We start from the raw sequence: 20,591 nt of genomic DNA, 5'->3' as shown, positions 1-20,591 counted from the left end.
GCGGGGTGCAGGTGGCTGGGCAGGAAGGCCCGTGCCCGGTGCTTCACCCGGCGGGGGACTGGGTCATGCTGGGCTTAGCACGCGCAGAGTTCCAGGTTAGTGTGTGCATGCGAGAGCAGTTTGGAAACTGGGACTCGGTTTTGAAATTGATCCAGAAGCAAAACCAGAGGTTAAAGATGGTTCCTAAAGCCCTTTTCCCCCAAACTGTTTGCGCGGGACACCCACCTAAACAATTCTTGAGCATGCATCCCCAGTACCTATGTGAACCTATATGCTATGTTAAATACTAATATATGGTTAACACTATAAAACATAAACGAATTAAAAAGAAAAATTTTATTAGAAATATACATTTTGGGTTTTACAAAAATTATTTCAAATTTAATGAGACTAGTGTAATTGAAGATGTGTTTGTTTTCATCATTGTTTAAGGCTTTGAAATAGAGTGGATTTGAAGACCTAGTTTTAAGTTCAGTTTCTTTCTAAACTTGTGTCATCAATGGCTGTCGGGAAACGGGTTGATTTAAAGGGAATAAAAGCATCTTTGGTTGTACTTACTAAACCTTGACAATTGATTTTTTCAATCCATACACTAATTATGCAAACATTTCTAGTTGAAATCTCACTATTAAAACACCATTCAGCCCTGGCCGGTTTGGCTCAGCGGTTAGAGCATCGGCCTGCGGACCGGAGAGACCCGGTTTCGGTTCCCGCTAAGGGCACGTACCTCGGTTGCAGTTTGTCCCCGGCCCTGGTCGGTTGTGCGCGTGGCAGCCACTCGATGTGTTCCTTTCACATCGATGTTTCTCTCTCTCTCTTTGTTCCTCCGTCTCCCTCCCACTCTACCTGAACAAAAAATGGAAAGATGTCCTCGGGTGAGGATTAAAAAAAAACACCACCACCATTCATCCTCTTGAAAATCATTTCTTCCTGCAAGCCACTTTGTTAAATGTTGTATTTTTAATATTTTAACCGTTTGAAGCCCACTAAATGTTTTCTGTTTGGAAGATTTTAATGAAGTTTCAAAATAATATTTCCAAGTTTAAGTGCAAATACATGAGAGTCTTAATATCCTATTTAGTAATGAAATCATCTAATGATGGGAAAATATACAAATAGATGTTCTCAAAATGGTCACTCTACACTCTTTAAAAATTAAAAAAAAAGCTCCTTTCTCATGTACAGATAAGATGCACTTTTACCTACGGGCCACCTAGTGCCCCAGGGCTGAGGTTCAGACTTCTTCGAAGGGATGGCTGATACAGGGATGTGTCCTCTGCTAGTGGCAAAGAAATTTGCTGCAAGTAAAACTAGTTCTCAGCTGTGTGCTGAGGCAGGAGGGTGTGGGCAAACCGGAACCGGCCTACGGAAGCAAACGGTCAGCGAGCAGAATCCCCGCAAGGCATTTCTTTCATTGCTACGTCATGTGAGATGTTAGGAACAGAGGCAAACGTTTTATGAGGATATGATAAAATGTCATATATATTACAATTTTCTGTCTTTGGAGCTAAGACATAGAATCATTCGTTTATACTATAATACTGAACCAAGATTTGATACAGAACACACATTTTCTTATACTAATGTATATATTGTTCAAGTCAGATTCACTCTTCTAGTTATTAAATGAATGTCCAAAAAAGCAACCTAGAGGAATACAATCAATCTCTAAAATTAGAACAACAGCACAGCCAGTGTGGCTCAGTGGTTGAGCATTGACCCATGCACCAAGAGGTCACCAGTTCAATTTCAGGTCAGGGCACATGCCCAGGTTGTGGGCCAAATCCCCGGGGTGGGTGGCATGCAGGAGGCTGCCAATAGATGTTCTCTCTCATAGATGTTTCTCTCTCTCCCTTCCTTTCTCTCTAAAATCAATAAAGGGTAAAAAAAAATGTTTTAAATAAAATTAGAATAACAGCTGGTGAGACTACCAGCAAGCAGTTCGTAGAGAGTCAAAGCAGCCCTACCTAGGCTCTCTCCTGTTGCATCTTCTACCCTAAGACCTTGCTTTGTTTCACTATTCCTAGCTTTCCTAAACGTACTCTCAAAATCACCTGGACTTGTGTTGTGAAATCTTTCCTGCACAAAGTCATGAACCCATCCACTTCAGGCTGTCCCCGCTCTGGGCCCAGTCCCTTTCCGGTGACCATGATACATTTGTCAAAACTCAGAAGCCAACGCTGGTACATTGCTGTTAAGGAAATTCCAAATTTCATGTGGCTTTCACTAGTTTTCCCATTAATGTCCACATAATACTTTAAAAATAGATAACAGAAAAGGGGGATTTAATTTTCCAGTGGTAATTTATGAACTCTCAAAATTATATTTCTGAAAAAAATCTTATTTATTTATACATCCATTGCCTTTTTAAAGATTCTTCTTTACTACAAGATGCATGTAAAATATAAGTGACAATACAGGGACCAGACAGCTCAAGGATTCTGAGGCATTCAATTGAATAACAGTATTTCTGAAATGTAAATAAAAATCACATTAAAACATTTGATGGTAGAAATAAGATTGCCGTTCTCCTAGCCATAAAGGTATTACTGTATCACTAGAATGCATTATTTCAAGATTTATTTGCTAATATTCAAATGAGAAAAATATTCAGACTACAAATATTTTTTATTGTAACTGTTTTTTCATCTTACGATGAATTTTTCACATCATAAGATGGGCTTGGATGACGGAGAAGCAGGTCAGGGGGAGCAGAATCTGCCATAGAAGAGGATGCTGTTGGTCTTGTTGTGCCGGATGAAGAAGAGGAAAGGGTGGTCTGCATTGAATTCGATGGACGGGAGTCTGATTCGAAAACCCACCTCACTCCCAGTACCAGCCGCGGCCTCTGTACCTTGTTCATTTACTTCCACAAAAGACTGGTGGAAAACATTGGACAGGAACAGGTTTCTGGCTGCAGACATTCCTGAGAAATCGGCCTTGCCCTGGTTAAAGGCATCGCTCACCCCCAGGCCTCTCAGGGCTGACTTGAGATCGTACGTCTCTTCCAGCCTGAACCTGGGAAGATGCAGCTGCACGTCGTACAGCTCCATCATGTCCGCGTGGGACCACGCGCTCAGCTTCTCGTAGGTGGCGGCCTCCTCCAGCTGCAGGGTGGGGCCAAGGGAGACAGAGTCAGTGCTTCCGAAGGGGACTGGGAAGTGCTGACTGAGTGAGATCTCTATATGAGCACGCTGAGTAATCATGACTACTCCCTTTACCAGGGTAACAAAACACACGCATATGGAAATTCTCTGTATCGTGACATCTTTCACATGGTTGACCTATGGAATCTTTGTATCGAAGATTGATAATTCTCAGGATATAAGACAATTAGATCCTGATTCATAATGAAAGTACTTCTACAATAGATAATATGAAAAACATCAACAATTCACGCAACTACATCAAAACTGATGTAATTTACATGTCGTCTACACGAAAGCATACACTATAGGATAAGTCGTGTGGCAGGGCACAAAGACCATTTGTTTTGTTAACGTGAGAGAGATACTTCTTTGAACACAAAATCTGAGATAAAATAAAATATCTATAATCACAATAATATAAATTTAGTAATCAAAAACAATGCAAAAAATAAAAATAAAGGAAAATCTCCAAATCTTAAGAGGAATGACCTTTCTAAATTTATTGAGGTGACACTGGTTAATAAACTTACATAGGTTTCTAGTGTACAATTTTAAAACACATCATCTGTATATTGTATTGTGTGTTCACCACCCCAAGTCAAGTCTCCTTCTATCACCATTTATCCCTGAGTAGTGGTTTTCTTCATAGTGGTTTTGAGGGTGCTTTTTGTCCTCCTTGTATTTAAATGTTTTAAATGATAAATATATGTGCATATATACATATACATATGTGCATGTAAATACAAAAAGCAATGTCTGAGTTTTTGAAGCTGTTTGTTTCAAAGCATGTATTTCTGCTACTTTGAGAGTTTTCTAGACCCAAGTATTGCTGACAATGACATACTTGTGAATGACGCACATGAACAATGTGACAATATCTCCAGCTCAGAAACCAGCACTCTTAGGAAGAAAGGCTTATCTTGTAAGGGTGTGGCTTGGTTTGATTTTTACCATCCTCTCCAGTTTCATAGATTTCGTGATGCAATTGGAAATCTTTTCTATGCACTAGTAGGGCCGTGGAAACGTCTAAGTATAAAAAGTCTAGCATTCGTGGAAAATTAGGTTATTGTGCAAAGAAACACAGACCACCTGCTTTGGAGAAACCACTGTTCAGTTTAGACAGGCAAATTGCTCAGGAATGTCATCTGACCAAAGTTACATCAGGCTCAGTAGCAGTTTGGTTGATAAACAATTAAAATAATACTTGAAGATGGTACTTATATGGATTATTTCTTCTGAAGACTGTTTACTTGACAAAAATGATTTTAAAATTTTTGGAAGTAAACTTAATGTTTTAAAATGTGTGTCTAGCCCTGGCCGGTTTGGCTCAGCGGTTAGAGCGTCGGCCCACAGACCAGAGAGTCTTGGGTTCCCTCTAAGGGCACATACCTGGGTTGCAATTTGTCCCTGGCCCCGGTTGGGGTCGTGCGGGTGGCAACCACTCAATGTGTCTCTCTCACATTGATGTTTCTCTCTCTCTCTTCCTTCCTCTCTCTCTCCTGCTCTATCTGAAGATAAATGCAAAAAGTGTCCTCTAGTGAGGATTTTAAAAAAAAATGTGTGTCTAACACTACATTAAGGCATATGATTAAAAAATTAATCTCCCATTAGGTAGGTCCCACCAGAAGGAGAAGAAAAACCTAGACCCACTGAACGATTGTGATGATCACTCCACACAGCTTTGCGACTGACAAAGAATATCTGTGTCTGTTGTCCATGTGGCTGTTTGGGGGCTACCCAATGCTACATGTGTCCATCAACTACTTACGCTTTCTAAGGGACAGTGAGAGCATCCTTACGGAGCTCTGTGCAGCCGAAGTGACTCTGAGCAGGTGCAGTGCCCAGGGCTCGGGGGGTGGGGCTGCCTTCCTCTACAGGAATTAGAGGACAAGGTGGCCGTGCCACATGGAGGTGAACACCCGGACCATCTTCACATCAGACAGGTGACGTCTTACCTGACCCAGCCCACCGATGTCTTCTGGCAGCAGGATGAACAGGCTGAGGTCACGGCTCTCATAGTAGAGTTGAAGGCCGGTGGCTTGTGGCTCTTCGATGTGAAAAACGGGAAGCTTTTCTCTCATCGACATCATTTGCACTGGTTTGCTGGCAGTCTGCAGGCAACAAGTAGCAAGGTCACTGGAGGGGTTTTCCGCGAACTCCTGTGTTCTGTATCATCATCGGTTCCCCACGAGTCCGGGGCATGGGCAAAACTGGTGAGCCTCTGAAATGCTGAATAAAACTATCCAGACCTCACTTTCTGGAAATATGTGTTCTCCTGGATGACTTCATTAACAGGTGATATGGTTTCATCCTCTCACATTATTGTGCCAATGTGTATATATCATAGCAAGCTGCTTCTACCAAACACTTAAACGAGAACGTAATCTCATGCCAACTCTGTAAGTGCCAGTGATTCAGAAACTGAATAAGGTGTATTTCAAATGCAAACGTTTGAGAAAGTATTTCAGTATCATAAAATAGAAATTCCAGGGGAATCAAGAGATAAACAATAGAGTAGCAGAAAATATTTGCAGAACACATCTGATAAAGGACCGGTGTGCTACATGTATAACGAACTCTCGAAAACTCAGTGGTAATAAAACAAACAACCCGATTTTAAAAATAGATGCCTCCGCAGAGCGGCCGGGAGGGATGAGGAGAAGAACTGAAATCATGTCTTGAGACTGGAGACGCTATTCCTGGACATGTCAGTGCCTCTTATTTACAGAAGTCAGGAATAACATGACTCACCTTTGACTGGAGCTAGTTTGGAATACTTCTCTCTCGCTTGCAACTGAAAACTCCTGGTGAATATACCAAGGTGAGCATCCAGCTCATTTCTAGTTAGCCCACTGGGTTGCGTGCCCAGACCCTTCCCCATCCTTATCCCGCTGATTGAGAATGATCTATCACCCACATCCACAGGACGCCAGCATTGGGTGAGGCCACCCACCCAGCACTAAACAACTTTAACAATCTTTGGCCACTCGGTCCCTTTCCTAGGCACTGGACATGAGCTCTCTCTGTCTGCAGAACGGAGGAGGTGCTGCGGTGGCCGGGTCCTGCCACTGCGGACTGGGAAGACCAGGACGTTAGACCTCAGCCTGGGAGAAGAATGATGGGAGAAACCGTTTGAAAGACAGAGAACGAATCCTGACAACATTTGAATCCTTGTTTCTGCATAAATCCCAAGACCCAGCCACTGCCCGACCCTTGGCTTCTGTGAGACGTATCCATCATGGGTTCCTGGTGCAAACACAAGAATACAAGTGTGTGTCCTCACACAGAGAGACCTTAATGAAAGAGGTGACATTTCACAGGTGTATTCTTTTTTTGGGTAGAAGATAGTATAGGGTTAGTGTTACAAAATGAACCAATAGTGAAGACATTTTGGTTTGGGTGTGGTCGACTTCTATCCTAGTCCCTTAACCACACTGTATTTCCCACTTGGGAAATAAATATAATACCTACCCTACCTTCTCTAGCTTAGTTGTGGGTGATAAAATAGACAAATAGCCTATTTCAAGAGAAAAACAATGCAAAGGGAATTTCAAAGTGGGAGGAATCGGGGCTTCCACCTGGGCCATCCGCGCCCTAGTAAGACCCATCCTTTATAAGAACATATATTTACAAAGAAAGGTGGATTTAAAAGAGAATTCCCTTTGCGATACCGTGTGAAAATCCATGCTGACTGTTAAAAGGTTCCTACCTTACTTATTCTGAAAGGCTTTTCGGCGGTGTTTTGGACTGAGAACTGATGTTCCCAGAGCCCCTTAAAGTAAAGGGCGTTCACCAGAACCATTCTGGTCGTAGCATCTACAGCATCATCAGGTAGGAGATTCACGATTTTCCCTGCAAGAGCAAAAGTACAGGTTTCAAATAGTATAGTTATATCCTGATGACAGGCCGCACTTACAAAAATGATAATCCTGAAATACTGTTAAGTGAGATATCCACTAAGAATCCAAACCAGGAAGTTCGCATTGACAGAATACTATTCACAAATCGTATTCAAATTTGATCAGCTGTTCCAATAACTTTTTTTTCCGGACCCAAAATTAATCCAAGATCTCAAGGTGCATTTAATTGTCATTTCTTTTTCTACCTCTCTTCAATTTAACCTATTTTTTCCATCACCTTTTGTCCCCTTTGTGACCTCTTCCACCCCACCACCCCCTCCTTCCTAGTCCTCTTTAATCTGAGACGGTTTCTCATCAAATTTTGTCTTCCATGACCTTGACACTTTCGGAAAAGTGTTGGAAGAACGTCCATCAATTCTCAGTTCAGATGTGTTTGATGTTTCCTCCAGGTAATATTTGGGCTATGCATTTTTGTGAGAATATTACTGTTGTGGGCTGAAGTGTATCCTCCAAAAAAGATATGTCAAGTCCTAACCCCTGAAGCGTTATGAACCAGCTCTTGGGAGCCCCAGCTACAGGCCCCCACACCCCTCAACTGCTACCGGGGGGTCTCACAAACACTGTGCGGCTTTACTTAAAAGTTCCAAAGGCAGAGTTTCTAGAGATTCCAGTAGGTCTGAGGTGTAGCTTCAACATGTCTACTCAGCACAAAACAAAACCAACACCCTCCCCCCATGAAACAGACTTCTTGCTTTTAGAACTTAAATTTAAATGTGGCTTTCAAGGCTGATGTGAAACCTTCCTGAAACATGTTCATATTTGTTTTTCTGTCTGATTAAAGACAGTATATTAAACTTAATTTGAAATGTCCTTAATGATTCAACATGGAGAGTCATTCTGTGTCATGTCTTAAATACGTTCTTTGCACAGACGTTTTATTGTTTTTAAAGCTCGGAGTCATTCTAGATGAATTATTCTACCATTTGATAGAGTTGTAGACGCAAACAAAGAACACATCAGACATTGAGGTTTACACAGGTTGCTCTCGAGTTGGTTGAGATCCAGTTGATTTCAGCCTTATCGCCTTGTTTTCGGGGTTCCTGTGATTTCAAGGAGCGTAGCCTCTTGAATACACAGCCGTGTTGTTAATTTATTTGACAGGGGTGTGCAAAATGTACTTACAGACAACTTCAGAGTAACGCAGAGCAAACCGACTCTTCTAGAAATGTTTTACTAACTTCGTGGGAATTAAAGCGCCACCCACTGGCCACTCGCTGCAGGCGTCCTGGGGAGCTTTAGGTAATGAACAGGGCATTGTCTCCGCAGATACTCAAGTGAAGTCCCGCACTCTTACTGTGACACTGGGTCCAGCATGCCAAGCATGTGACAGATTCTGAGATTACAAATAGTACACAGTAACCTTCCCCGAGCTCTCGCTTGCTAGGAGCCGTGTGACTGGCATTATCTTTGAGAGTCTGACTGGATACTGTGGGTGACCCAGTAGTCCATACGGCTATTTGCAAAAGGAAAAGGACCCGTTCGAAGGGCTAAGAAAAGAGGCTTCTTTCAAGTGGTTCAGACAGAACTTGGTGAGGCCAAAGAGTTTCTAGCAACTTTTCCAAAAGAACACAACGAAGTCAAAGTTCCTGAATAGCTGATCAATTCTTTAAAAAAAATAAAATAAATGTCTTTAGCCTGGCTGGTGTGGCTCAGTGGTTGAGCGTCGACCCATGCACCAAGAAGTCACCGGTTCGATTCCCAGTCAGGGCACATGCCCAGGTTGTGGGCCAAATCCCCAGTGGGGGGCATGCAGAAGGCGGCCAATCAATGTTCTCTCTCATCAATGTTGCTATCTCTCCCTCTCCCTTCCTCTCTCTAGAATCAATTACAAAAAAGAAAAAAATTTTTTCCATTGATTTTTTAGAGAGTGAGGAAGGGAGAGAGAGATAGAAACCTCCATCTGCTGCCTCCTGCACACCCCGTACTGGGGATTAAGCCTGCAACCCAGGCATGTGCCCTGACTGGGAATCGAACCAGGACTTCTCAGTCCATGGGACAATGCTCAATCCACTGAGCCACACCAGCCTGGCTAATCAATTCTTCATTTAACTTGCTGCTGAATAGCCCCCCAGTAGTAGATGTTTGTGTGCAATACGTAAAAGAACATACAGAAAGATTTCAGCTTTCTCCCTCAGTGAAGCTTCCACTTCTAAGAAATAGAGTCCACAGGGCCAGCTGGAGGGGTGCAGAGACTTCATAAAGGATTCTGACCATGCGCAGGGTGACGGGGACCTCTCATGTGAGTGCCATGACAGCAGAGAATTTTTCAAAGGGTGCCCATCCTGTAATTTGGCCACATAGTGACCATACTCTGAAGGTCCCTCTCTCCTCCATCATTTAAAGTATTTGTTCGTTCAGTTCTAACACAGATCTTCTATGTTGTCGAATACAGTAGCCACCAGACACACAATGCTACTTATATTTAAATTAATCAAAATGAACTACAGTTAAAAATCAGTTCCTCGGCCGAGTGAGCTACATTTTGAACCATCTCTATTCACACGTGGAAAGAACATGTGACTATCAAATTGGGCAGGGTGGAGGTATGGCGCATTTGTCACCACCAGATTTCCTGGACAGCTCTGTCCTCTAGACAGGTATGCTCCTTGAGTGTGTCAGTCTATACTGGGGACACATGACAAGGACCAAGCTATGCAGCACCCGATGACGAGTCTCCTCTCAGACTGAAAGGCTTCGCGGGGTGCAGAGATAGCAGATCAGCAGATTGCTTGCTCCCAGCCGCCTTCTCTGTAGGGTTCCCATCTGTCTTCCAGAAAACATACTAGCCACTAGGCTAGAAATCTGAGGCAAGAGGTCTAGTTCAGTCCTTCACTGTTCTCCCTCTCACCTCTGCATGTTGAATGTGAGCTGTGGCTCCCACGTGATTCCCTTCTACAATCCCATGTGGTCCTCGTGCAAAGGAACAGGGCACGTACTCAGTAAACGCCAGCTAATTCTAACTCCAAACAAATCGCCCCGCTACGGGATGACTGCAAATCGGCACCAAGTCAGTGTCATGCTCACTCTGGCTCACCGTGGCTTTTGAGTCACTAGCTCAGTGAAAAAGGAACTGAGAATTCACGGTTGCCACCTTCCTCAATTCATGCCAAAGAACATGAATGTCTCAGACCACGGCTGTGAGCGGGCCTGCTGTATGTAGTGCGTCAAAGCTGAGACTGGAATGTGGCAGCTACTGTGCTTGGGGTCCTGGGGTCCTGGGGTCTCGCGAGGCAGGCAGGTGAAATGCAGCGACAGAGTTCATGGCAATAGCGCTGTGGACGACGCAATACAACGATGCTTGGAGAGAGCACTCAGCCGGGCACCTGGGTGGGAGCTTACCCTCGGTCTGGCTTGCAACCCAAGCGTTGATCTCCTTTCTGATTTGGTCCGAAGCTCCCAAAAAGTTAACAGACCGTGGTTCTGCACCAAAGCATGTTTTCATGTCTTCTAAGTATTTCTGAAAGATACAGGTAAAATCTTCTTCTGTAGAGTTTTTTCAGAACTGAGAAGTCAAGTTTCTTTAGGTTATCCAAAAAACTAGGTAAAGGAACAACTGCCCGCAGATGCACGCACGCACACACACACACACACACACACACACAGCCATCGCCCCCTTCTCTCTTCCCCACTCCTGTTTGATCAAAGACTCCACCCCCATCCCCATCCCCCACCTTCAAACTTTGCTAGAAGGAAGCCCCTCCCACCCCCGCAGCTACCACATCACTGCTTGGCATCTCAAGAGAGCTTTATTGTGTCTATTACTGCCCCTCCACTCTATCCATTGCCCTTGCCTCTGCCCACTGGACACCGGTGTCCTCCTGCTCCTTTCTGAGATGTGCCCTAAGCTGCCATAGACAAATATGAGAAAGGCAAATGCGCCCTGGCAGGTTTGGCTCAGCGGTTAGTGCGTCGACCTGCAGTCCTGAGAGGCCCGGGTTCGGTTCCCGCTAAGGGCATGCACCTCGGTTGCAGTTTGTCCCCGGCCCTGGTCGGTTGTGCGGGTGGCAGCCACTCGATGTGTTCCTTTCACGTCGATGTTTCTCTCTCTCTCTCTCTCTGTTCCTCTCTCTCCCTCCCACTCTACCTGAACAAAAAATGGAAAAATGTCCTCGGGTGAGGATAAAAAAAAAAAAAGAAAGGCAAATGCTTGTCTTGGCTCTGGGGGGACCCCTCTGAGGAGCCCCGGAGTCTGAATTGGGGATAAAGTCATGGTCTGCACTGAGGGTTCTGACCATCGGAGAAGGGGTGAAGTTGATATTCTTCCATGTTAAGAGTCTTTTCAAAGTCTCAAAAGGCATGATGGGGAAAGACTCATCTGATTCTAATGTCAGCTTTGCTCTCGTACACAGTCTCCAGGCACACTGCTATGCCGACACCACCCTCTGCACCATTACCCTGTTTACACCCTGCACGTTTTGTTCCATTTCCCGTGAAACCACGTTTATATGTTACTTAGGATGAAGATCTGATTGCTAGACCTGATTTGAGACCTATTATCGTTTTCTTCACAATCAGACACTTATTGGTTGGTCTAAGTGATTGTTTATCAGAAATGCTGACCATATGAAGGTTGTACCTGGGATCCCTAGAGAAATGAACAAAGATTCATTGGTTGGTCTCACCTGGCTCTTTCTTGCCCCTCAGCTTTAAATAACGTCGTTGTACTTACATTTTGAAATGGATAAGTTTTCTCTGCATATAGCCCATTGGCTGTTTTAAGTACATAGGCATTGCTGGGGTTGTTGATTTCAGAGATGAGTTTCTGGAAATCCAAACATATTTCTTCAACCTTCCCCAAGTTGAAATCCTTTAAAAGAAAATGGATTCGTCAAATAAAAACACTGCCAAGAGCTGCCCACACATAAGAACAACCTAAATGAGATGATTGGTGTATTGTGAACAAAAGCTAAAATCAGTTCCAGGGAAGATCCAATTTTCCCTCTAACGCTGTCCGTGCAAAAAACAAAAAAACATAAACATAATCTAGGGCATCGTTTTCTTCACATTGATTTGCAAAAGCAGGAACAATTTTGAAAGTAGAGTAGTTTTGAAGGGGAGACAACAGAGGAAAAGAGATAAGGTTTAAAAAATATGACCCTTCCCAGAGGAACTAAATAGACACCTCTCCAAACAGGACATACAAATGGCTAAGAAACATATGAAGAAATGCTCATAATCACTAATCATTAGAGAGATGCAAATTAAAACAACAATGAGGTATCACCTCACACCTGTCAGAATGGCCGCCATCAACAAATCATCAAACAACAAGTGTTGGCGAGGGTGTGGAGAAAAGGGGACTCTAGTGCACTGCTGGTGGGAATGCAGACTGGTGCAGCCACTATGGAAAACAATATGGTGTTACCTCAAAAAATTAAAAATTGATCTTCCATTTGACCCAGTGATCCCACTTCTAGGAATATACCCTAAGAAGCCTGAAACACCAATCAGAAAGAATATATGTACCCCATGTTTGTAGCAGCACTATTTACAATCGCTAAGATCTGGAAACAGCCCAAGTGTCCATCAGTAGATGAATGGATCAAAAAGCTGTGGTACATATACACAATGGAGTACTACGCAGCTGTAAGAAAGAAAGATCTCTTATCCTTTGAGACTACATGGAGGGACCTTGAAAGTATCATCCTAAGTGAAACAAGCCAAACAGAGAAAGACAAGTTTCATATGATCTCACTTATTTGTGGAATATAATGAACATAACAGTCTGAGGAATGGGGTAGTCCCAGAGACGCGGAAGTGGGGTACAGACTGACAATCCCCTAAAGTGGGGGGTGGTGGGGGGAGATAAACCACAGAACTTATATGCATGTGTGCATGAACAGTGGACATGGACAACAAACTGGGGAAAGGGCAGGGAGGGAGGAGGAGGGGAGAATCAGTGGGGGGAAAAGGAGAAACATCTGTAACAAAAATTAATTTTAAAAAAAAAGACAGATAACAAAACAGAAAAAATATATATATATGACCCTTCCAAAAAGTGTAGACATTTTGTATTATAAAACTTTTTTTCTTATAATTTCAATATACATTGCTAAGAATATTTACTCGGTGAAGTTGCTTAAATTAGCCACTAACATGCAAGTACTAAAAGGGGTTTCTCTTTCATCATCAAATGGATATTAAAATGTAAAACATACCTCTTTCCTTTTCTTTTTACTTTCAGGACAAGACATCATGTCCTGATCTCTATCAAATTGAAGCACCTGTAATTTAATAAAAAGAGAATACTTGAGTGCTCTATGCAGAGACATAATTATATGAAACACACCTTGATAAATATGTCAGTCATTCCTGTAGCTATAGAACATATAATTAATGAACCAAGGGGGCTCTGATTTGATTTAATTGTATGTTGGCTAAACTAGTATAATAATTCAAGAGTTACTTTTAAATAAATTTAAAAAAAATTTTTTTTTATTGATTTGAGAGAGAGAGGAAGGGAGAGGGAGAGAGAGATAGAAACATTGATGAGAGATAACATTGACTGGCTGCCTCCTGCATGCCCCCCACTGGGTATTGGGCCCACAACCTGGGCATGTGCCCTGACCAGGAATCAAACCAGAGACCTCTTGGTGCGTGTGTCAACACTCAACCACTGAGCCACACCAGCCAGGCTAAATACATTTTTTTAAAGTCTAATTTAAGTTGCTTTTAATTTTTGTACTTTTAATAGGACATTTAGGATGATGTTGGGAATGCCCTTTGAGGTAAAATTCTCTTGTTCCCCAAGTTTCACTTTTATCTATGGTTGTTCTGGTGTTCAATTGAGATTACTATTTAACAATTTAAGCAAAAGTCACCACGATCCCAATTATCTGGAAAATGCAGGGTTTTTACTTATGTTTTTCCTAGGTGAGTGGTTCCATTCCCACTGTCTTTCACCACTTGATATACGGACACATTCTTTCTTTTCACCCCAGAGTTTTCTTTGCAGGTTAACAGGAAGGATGTGGGCTCCCTGTTTCCCTCGGGTTGTACAACAGTCAAAACCAAGGCGACAGTTCCGTCTCCAGTCCTGGACCCAGCTCAGTGAGGGGCAAACTCTGCCAGACGGAAGCTTGTGCTATGCCCGGTAGCAGAACCGGCTCTGCTGGCAATAGGGAGAAGGGGGTGCAAACCGAAGCTGTCGATGTTTAAATAAATACCAAACCAAACAAGGGCGAGCGACGAATCCAGCCAGAGCTTTATAGGAAATAGACCCAAACTGGAATTCATCCAAGGTTAAGATGCTGTTCTAAACCACACAGTGTCTTGTGAGTTACAAGAATACGGCTGATAGCCTAAGCCTAAACTCACAGAATATGTATTCTGCCTGTCTTACTCAGAATTACTGGCTGTCCCCTTGTCCATATTTGGCACAGAAGACACCTTCTTGGGTGGGAATTCTGTCATTCGGTCTTTTCGTTGTTGTATGACTTAGGGCTGGATTTACTCTTTTGTGTATTTCTTTAAAACGTGCTCACTGCCAGGCCAGTGTGGCTCAGTTGGTTGAGTGTTATCCCATGCACCAGGAGGTCACTGGTTCAATTCCTGGTCAGGGCACACACCCAAGTTGCAGGATTGCCCAGTAAGGGGCATGCAAGAGGCAGCCGATCAATGTTTCTCTCTCATCAATGTTTTTCTTTCTTTTTTTTTATTTTTTCCTCACCTGAGGACATTTTTTTCTTTGTGTTCAGATAGAGTGGGAGGGAGCAAGAGAGAGAAACATTGACGTGAAAGGGACACATCGAGTGGTTGCCTCCCGCACAACCCTAACCGGGGCCGGGGACAAACTGCAACCGAGGTACGTGCCCTTAGCGGGAACCGAACCCGGGTCTCTCTGGACCACAGGCAGATGCTCTAACTGCTGAGCCAAACCAGCCAGAGCTCATCAATGTTTCTCTCTCTCTCTCTCTCTCTCTCTCTCTCTCTCTCTCTTAAATCAGTTAAAAAAAATACAAAATAATAAAACATACACACACATATATGTATGAGTTTACACATTCATACATACACACAGGTGTGTGGTTATTTTATTAAGTACTTTATGGTTACACATACACACATAAACACGCCATTTTGAGGATGATTACAGCAAACCAGTAATTGCTGATAGAATAATATTGTTTTGCATTTTCATGGTCCTAATGGGCTTTTTATATTCATCCAGCCAAACAGGGGTTGAAAAAAGAAACAAGCAAAGTACAAGGAAGAGCATTCACTTGATTTTTCTATTTGTGTTTTCAGGAAAATTCTTCTTCCCTGGCCGTTTTGGCTCAGCGGTTGGAGCGTTGGCCTGCGCACCAGAGAGTCCTGGGTTCAGTTCCCGCTAGGGGCACATACCAAAAAAAAAAAGTTCTTCTGAAATTTAAAACATACTAATTCTACTCTTTAAAGTTGAGCCACAACTTCTTGAAATGTCTCGATAATCCAAATAAAATTATTTTTGATGTTGAATCAGACTTGATGAGCTCATCATCTCTGTATGATTTTGCTAGAGAACACAGGTTCTTAAATGGTTTCCCCAGCGAATCGACTTACTTTCCCAGGCTTCTTTTTATGGTCTAGAAAATTTTTTTTTTTTAATCCTCACCCGAGGACATTTTTCCATTTTTTGGACAGATAGAGTAGGAGAGAGAGAGAAACATTGACGTGAAAGGGACACATCGAGTGGTTGCCACCCACGCAACCCAACCAGGGCCGGGGACAAACTGCAACCGAAGTACATGCCCTTAGCGGGAACCGAACCGGGTCTCTCTGGACCGCAGGCCGACGCTCTAACCGCTGAGCCAAACCGGCCAGGGCTAGAAAACTTTTTAAAGTGCATCTTTAGTTTTGGAGGATATGGTTATAAAATGTGAGCTATTTGGAATTTCAGAGAAAAATGAAGCTAAAAGGTAAAGACGGCATTCGGTCTCAAGGCGACAGAGGGTGCTAAGCTTCGCCACTCACCTGGGCTATTTGGGAAGCAGTGTTCCCTCTGGTCCCCAAACACACCATGGCCAAGGAGGCTGAGATGCCCCAGGGAGAAAAGAAAATATTTTTGCCCTCAGAAGATTCAGCTATTTTTCTGCTAAATTCCAGGGCAAAACGGTTGATTGATTTTGTTAGAGAATCCATTGGGAAAACCTAAGAAAAATAAAGACGAGAGAGAGAGAGAGAACATGTTAATAATCCTTTTCGTTCGTTTTACTTTTGTAAAATAATTTGTTAGTTTATATATTACTTTTTAATTATCCTTCAGTGAAATGACAAATATGTATTGTCCAATTTATATTCATGAGATCTGCCTGGACTTAGGGGCTTTAAAAACGTTTAAACCAACATTATTATTTCACATATTGGAAGCCTGACGTCGGGAGGAGAATTGCCTCACATTGTAGCGCTGACGCAGTCGGAGCGCAGTCGGAGCACAATTGGTTCTGATCGGGCGGAGGCTCCCAGCGGGGACCCTCACGGTAAGGGTGGGGTGGAACCAGGTCCCCTCTCAGCCAGAGCATCTTTTCGGTACACTCATGACTGCTGACTTCACACAGTAACAAGAAACAAGGATGCAGCTTTGCCACTGGGTTCTCTTCTCCCTCAGTCTTCATGCACATTTTTATATTTTTCACCTTATTTGTTGCTTTATACCTTTATATATGATATTCCTAGCTTCTGAAATGCCTTTCTTCTTCTTTATTCTATTGAAATCCACTCGGCCCAAGTTGCTCTTTTCCCCTGAAAGCTTGTCCTGACCTTGGGGTGCTCGGGAGCAAGGTCCCACACACAGCTCTGGCCACATCCCTGACACTGGTCACACGGCTGCTCTGTCTGCCTGGGGTTCGGCTTTCCAACTCCGGGGACGTTGCTCCAGAGCGAAATGTTCTTACGCTGCGCTGAACACTCACAGCACCTGCTCAGCCCTTTGCGAACGGGGCGCGTATCAACACTCACTTTTCACACTCCTTCTGGGCTCTAGCCACCGTTGTTTGTCTGCTTAAACTTGAAATCATGCACGATTTAGTGGGAAGTGCTTGGAGAGAAGTAAAGAAATCAAGGGTTTTTTGCTTTTATTCTCACTTACTTGAGACCCTCTGAAAGGGTTCTCCTTGAACAAAGGAGACTCAGGTTCGTGTTCTCTCTCTCTCTCTCTCTCTCTCTCTCTCTATCTCTCTCTCTCTCTCTCTCTCTCTCTCTGATATTATATTCAGCTTCTAAATATCACCTTTAGTTATCCTGACATTTGAATTTAAGTCTTTTCTGACCAGGTCCCTATTTTTCAAAATAGCTAAATTTACTGTCATTTTATAGCTGAATAATTTTTCAACCTGGTAAAATGACTAGAACTCCACCAAGTCGCTGGGCCTAGCCCGTGCCCCGCGTGTTAATGCCGTCGGGAACTGAGCCCTGCACTGTCACCACCCGGCCCACGGAGAACTCAGAATGAGAACCTGGGAAGGGCTGGTGTGCTCTCCCCAGACAGCTGGATCAAGGGGGGCATGTGGAGACAGAGCCCTGGTTTCAGCGGGCCTGGCGTCAGGTGATACTGTTGAAGTCCCTCCTACCTGCAGTCTCTCACACAACAAAACGCTTCTCAGCCTCTAAACCACACCCGCGTGCAGCCCCTGCCTCTCCCAGAAGCTGATGCTAATCCTAGGCCGACACTGTCTGTTAAAGAAAAAACACCACCTGACACCCTCATCGAATGTTAGAAACTTGCCTGAGTTTTTCCCTTGTCAGATCTAATGCCAACTTGGAAACAGCCGCCCTCTTACCTTTAGGATAAACAGTCATTCACATAAAGCTTTGTTTGCTGCCTGTATGTCACATTTTCTCCTTTTACAGCTCATGAGTTACATTCATATGGAAGATGGTTGGCTGGTTGGCTGGTTGGCTGGTTGGCTGGTTGGCTACACCATACTTACCACGAAGAGAGAAGAGGAGAAAGTACTATTTTACAGTCTGGGATGTTTTAGCTTTTTACCTGTGATTATTCTAGAATTTAGTTGCTTAGAACACATTCCTGAAACCAACAATTCTCTCTAATGAAAGAGCTAATTTCTTGCGGAAAGTTAATATCCAGTTATCTTCTGTTTCATGAGTTCTTTCATTAATATCATTATTAATAAATCAGATGTGGCCCAGATATATTAGCTCAGATATAGCAGGAAAACACCTTTTACTTATTTATATTTTTAAAGAAATTTACAGAAGTGCTAAGCGGCCATTAGTGAAACGTAACCCAACAACAGAGAATGCTTTCTGAAGGATGCAAAATTTTAGGATGTGATTTTACGGGAAATCATTTGTCCGTATAAAGATTGAACAATGATTTTTTTTTCTTTTTCAGAAAAGACTACAAATCTCTAGATGAGAACCCTACTGTGCCATTTTCAGAGTGAAATGCCCTTTTGCTTCATCTGTAAGGGGCTTAGGGGAGAGGCTGGAGATCTATGCAAGTAAGAGAACGGTGTTTCTGTCGTCAGGATGTCTCGTTGGGGACACACACCCTGCACTTCAGAACTGGAAAGAGCCTCGGAGCCCTCGACTCCATCTGCCGCATTTAGTCGGACTCTCGGGCCCCGCGAGGTTAAAGGGGCCGACCAGCCTGCTCCCTGGTGGCATCACAACTACAGTCTTCTCTGGACCCTGGACGCAATGGCTTTTGTCACTGCCTCTCATCATCGCTAAGACTGCAACGGTAAAAGGGAGGAACTGGGCTATGAGGCAGGACAAACAGGAGGCAGGCGCAAAGGAGATGAAGAGGAGGGCGTGGGAAGGAGTCCCGTGCCCTGATCCGTAAGAGGATGGTGAAGTCCCTTGACTTCCTGATGATCCTGGCGGTGATTTCGTCTACTTCGTGGGGTTGCGCCGATCAGAAGGACATCTCCCCAGCCCCCCAGCCTGCCTCTGTTCACCTAATGCCGTTTTCTGAGGGGAGTAAGAGCTCAGGGTGTTGTATGATGAGCACCTAATGTAAGTGGGGTGGGGTAGGGGCTTAGACGTTCCATGAAACAGAAGAAAGCTAACGGCTCAGGGGGTGGTGGCCAGGACAGGATGCTGGTGGGGACGGGGGGGAGAGAGTCAAATCGTTAGTTCCACACGTAATGACTCGGCTCGAATTCATATTGCCAAGCAAAGGGTTTGGGCTCAATTATTCGGGGAGCATTCTATTTCTCTTTGCCTATGTTGACAGATACAGAGGGAGCCAGTCCAGAAAGGTGACTGCCAGAAACTCCATCCATAGTTTCGCAATCCTGGTCAAAGGATTTCTCTAACTTCTTTGGAAATGAAGACCATCGTCCCTGCAGCCCTCTTTCCAGTAGAGACTTTGAGTCAGCTCAGGGTTCAACCTGACTTGCACAGAATTCTTGGGGAACGGAGTTCTAGATACTATTTCTGTTTCGGGGCCTCTTGATCCTTGGCTATTTAGCTAAGCACTTCAACAAAGAAGGGAACAGAAATAAACATTTTTAAACAAAAGAGTATTTACAATACCTTGTTTTCTTCCGCTGGAGCAGAATTGGAAATTCGTTCCTACAGTAAGAAATTGTGGCTGAGTTAAGTAACTTTTAACGGAAGAAATTTTTAAAAAATGATAACACCTCCCTCTTTGTAGTCCCACCCCTTTGATTCGCTTTCACAAACCTTACATTCTTCCTCTCTGGTTCATCTCGGCCAGAAGCTCAAATCAGAAGTCAGAAAGACGGATGAGTAAGGTTTTGCCTGAATTCTTTCATTACCCACATTTTCCATGTCTGTTCACATGTGGAGACCTGAATTCTGACAAATGATAACTCACACTTCCCTTGCTTAATCTCTACTCTAGTCTGCCAGTTGGAAGCAACCAGAGTACTATTTCTTAAAAAATAAAATAAAATAAAAAATAAAAAAAATAGAAAGCTTCAAATTGCTGGGATAACAATGAGCGACAACATTAAAATATTATTGATGGAGTATTTACTGAGAAAGCTCCTCTTCCCATCTGCCATAGTGTAGAAACCCGAGAATAACTATAAAGAGTGAGATGTCCATCCCCCGGCCCAGGGACAAGGGGTCTGGGTCCGGGCGGTAGACACAGTTACTGAGCCTGATGTTGCTTCGTCACTTTCTGGTTCCCTTGTGTTTCTCCCTGTAAATGTTCTCCTCGCTCCTCCACCGTCTTTATTAGAAGGAAGGGAATAGCTCCTTGTTTCAGTTTCCATCACAACATGGCTTGCCTGGAGGAACGGAGGGGAGCGTGAAGGAGAGGTAGGCAGGAGGAACAATCCAGAAGAGATGGAGGGAAAGGAGGAGTCTCTGTGTTTAGGACGTACCTGGTATGTTCCCCTGCATGCAGTTTTTCTTTTTCTCTGCTTAGGGACATACATAAGTTCTGGTAAACTGGCGAGGAGTAATATTTGAATGTTAGTGTGGAACCTAGAATAGACTGTTCCTCTGGATTTCACCAGGGACGGTGACTTGTGGCAGGAAATTCTGCGATGTCTGCGTGACACGTGCTGAGCAGATACTACTATCCACGGATGCCTCCAGACTATTA

The 20,591-nt window shown here is 43.6% G+C and overlaps 1 protein-coding gene across 2 annotated transcripts; it reads right to left on the bottom strand.

The window, feature by feature from the left end:
- Positions 1-2,263: 2,263 nt before the first annotated feature.
- Positions 2,264-20,456, bottom strand: SERPINB10 (serpin family B member 10). 2 transcript variants are annotated; one of them, XM_036245466.1, is made up of 9 exons: positions 20,368-20,456; positions 19,550-19,588; positions 16,022-16,198; positions 13,228-13,293; positions 11,739-11,876; positions 10,409-10,526; positions 6,859-7,001; positions 5,105-5,260; positions 2,264-3,107 (listed from the first exon to the last, which is right to left on the bottom strand). In XM_036245466.1, exons 1-9 carry the CDS (start codon positions 20,419-20,421, stop codon positions 2,703-2,705), a joined length of 1,296 nt encoding a protein of 431 aa, XP_036101359.1. In that variant the 5' UTR covers positions 20,422-20,456; the 3' UTR covers positions 2,264-2,702. The 2 variants fall into 2 exon arrangements, with proteins under 2 accessions (XP_036101359.1, XP_036101360.1); XM_036245467.1 differs by lacking the exon at positions 20,368-20,456 and adding an exon at positions 19,700-19,878.
- Positions 20,457-20,591: the final 135 nt, after the last annotated feature.

The sequence above is a fragment of the Molossus molossus genome, unplaced genomic scaffold (assembly GCF_014108415.1).
Source record: "Molossus molossus isolate mMolMol1 unplaced genomic scaffold, mMolMol1.p scaffold_m16_p_6, whole genome shotgun sequence".
Taxonomy (NCBI): Eukaryota; Metazoa; Chordata; class Mammalia; order Chiroptera; family Molossidae; genus Molossus; species Molossus molossus.
The sequence above is the reverse complement of the archived record's forward strand: the minus strand, read 5'-3'. Positions and strand labels throughout refer to the sequence as shown.

What these genes read in the sequence shown, in the direction of transcription:
- SERPINB10 (XM_036245466.1), bottom strand. Translation starts at nt 20,421, where the DNA reads ATGTATGTCCCTAAGCAGAGAAAAAGAAAAACTGCATGCAGGGGAACA. An exon ending in CATGCAGGGGAACATACCAG is followed by an intron (nt 19,589 to 20,367) that starts GTACGTCCTAAA and finishes TTCTTACTGTAG; the next exon opens with GAACGAATTTCCAATTCTGC. An exon ending in ACATCGGTGGGCTGGGTCAG is followed by an intron (nt 3,108 to 5,104) that starts GTAAGACGTCAC and finishes CCCACCCTGCAG; the next exon opens with CTGGAGGAGGCCGCCACCTA.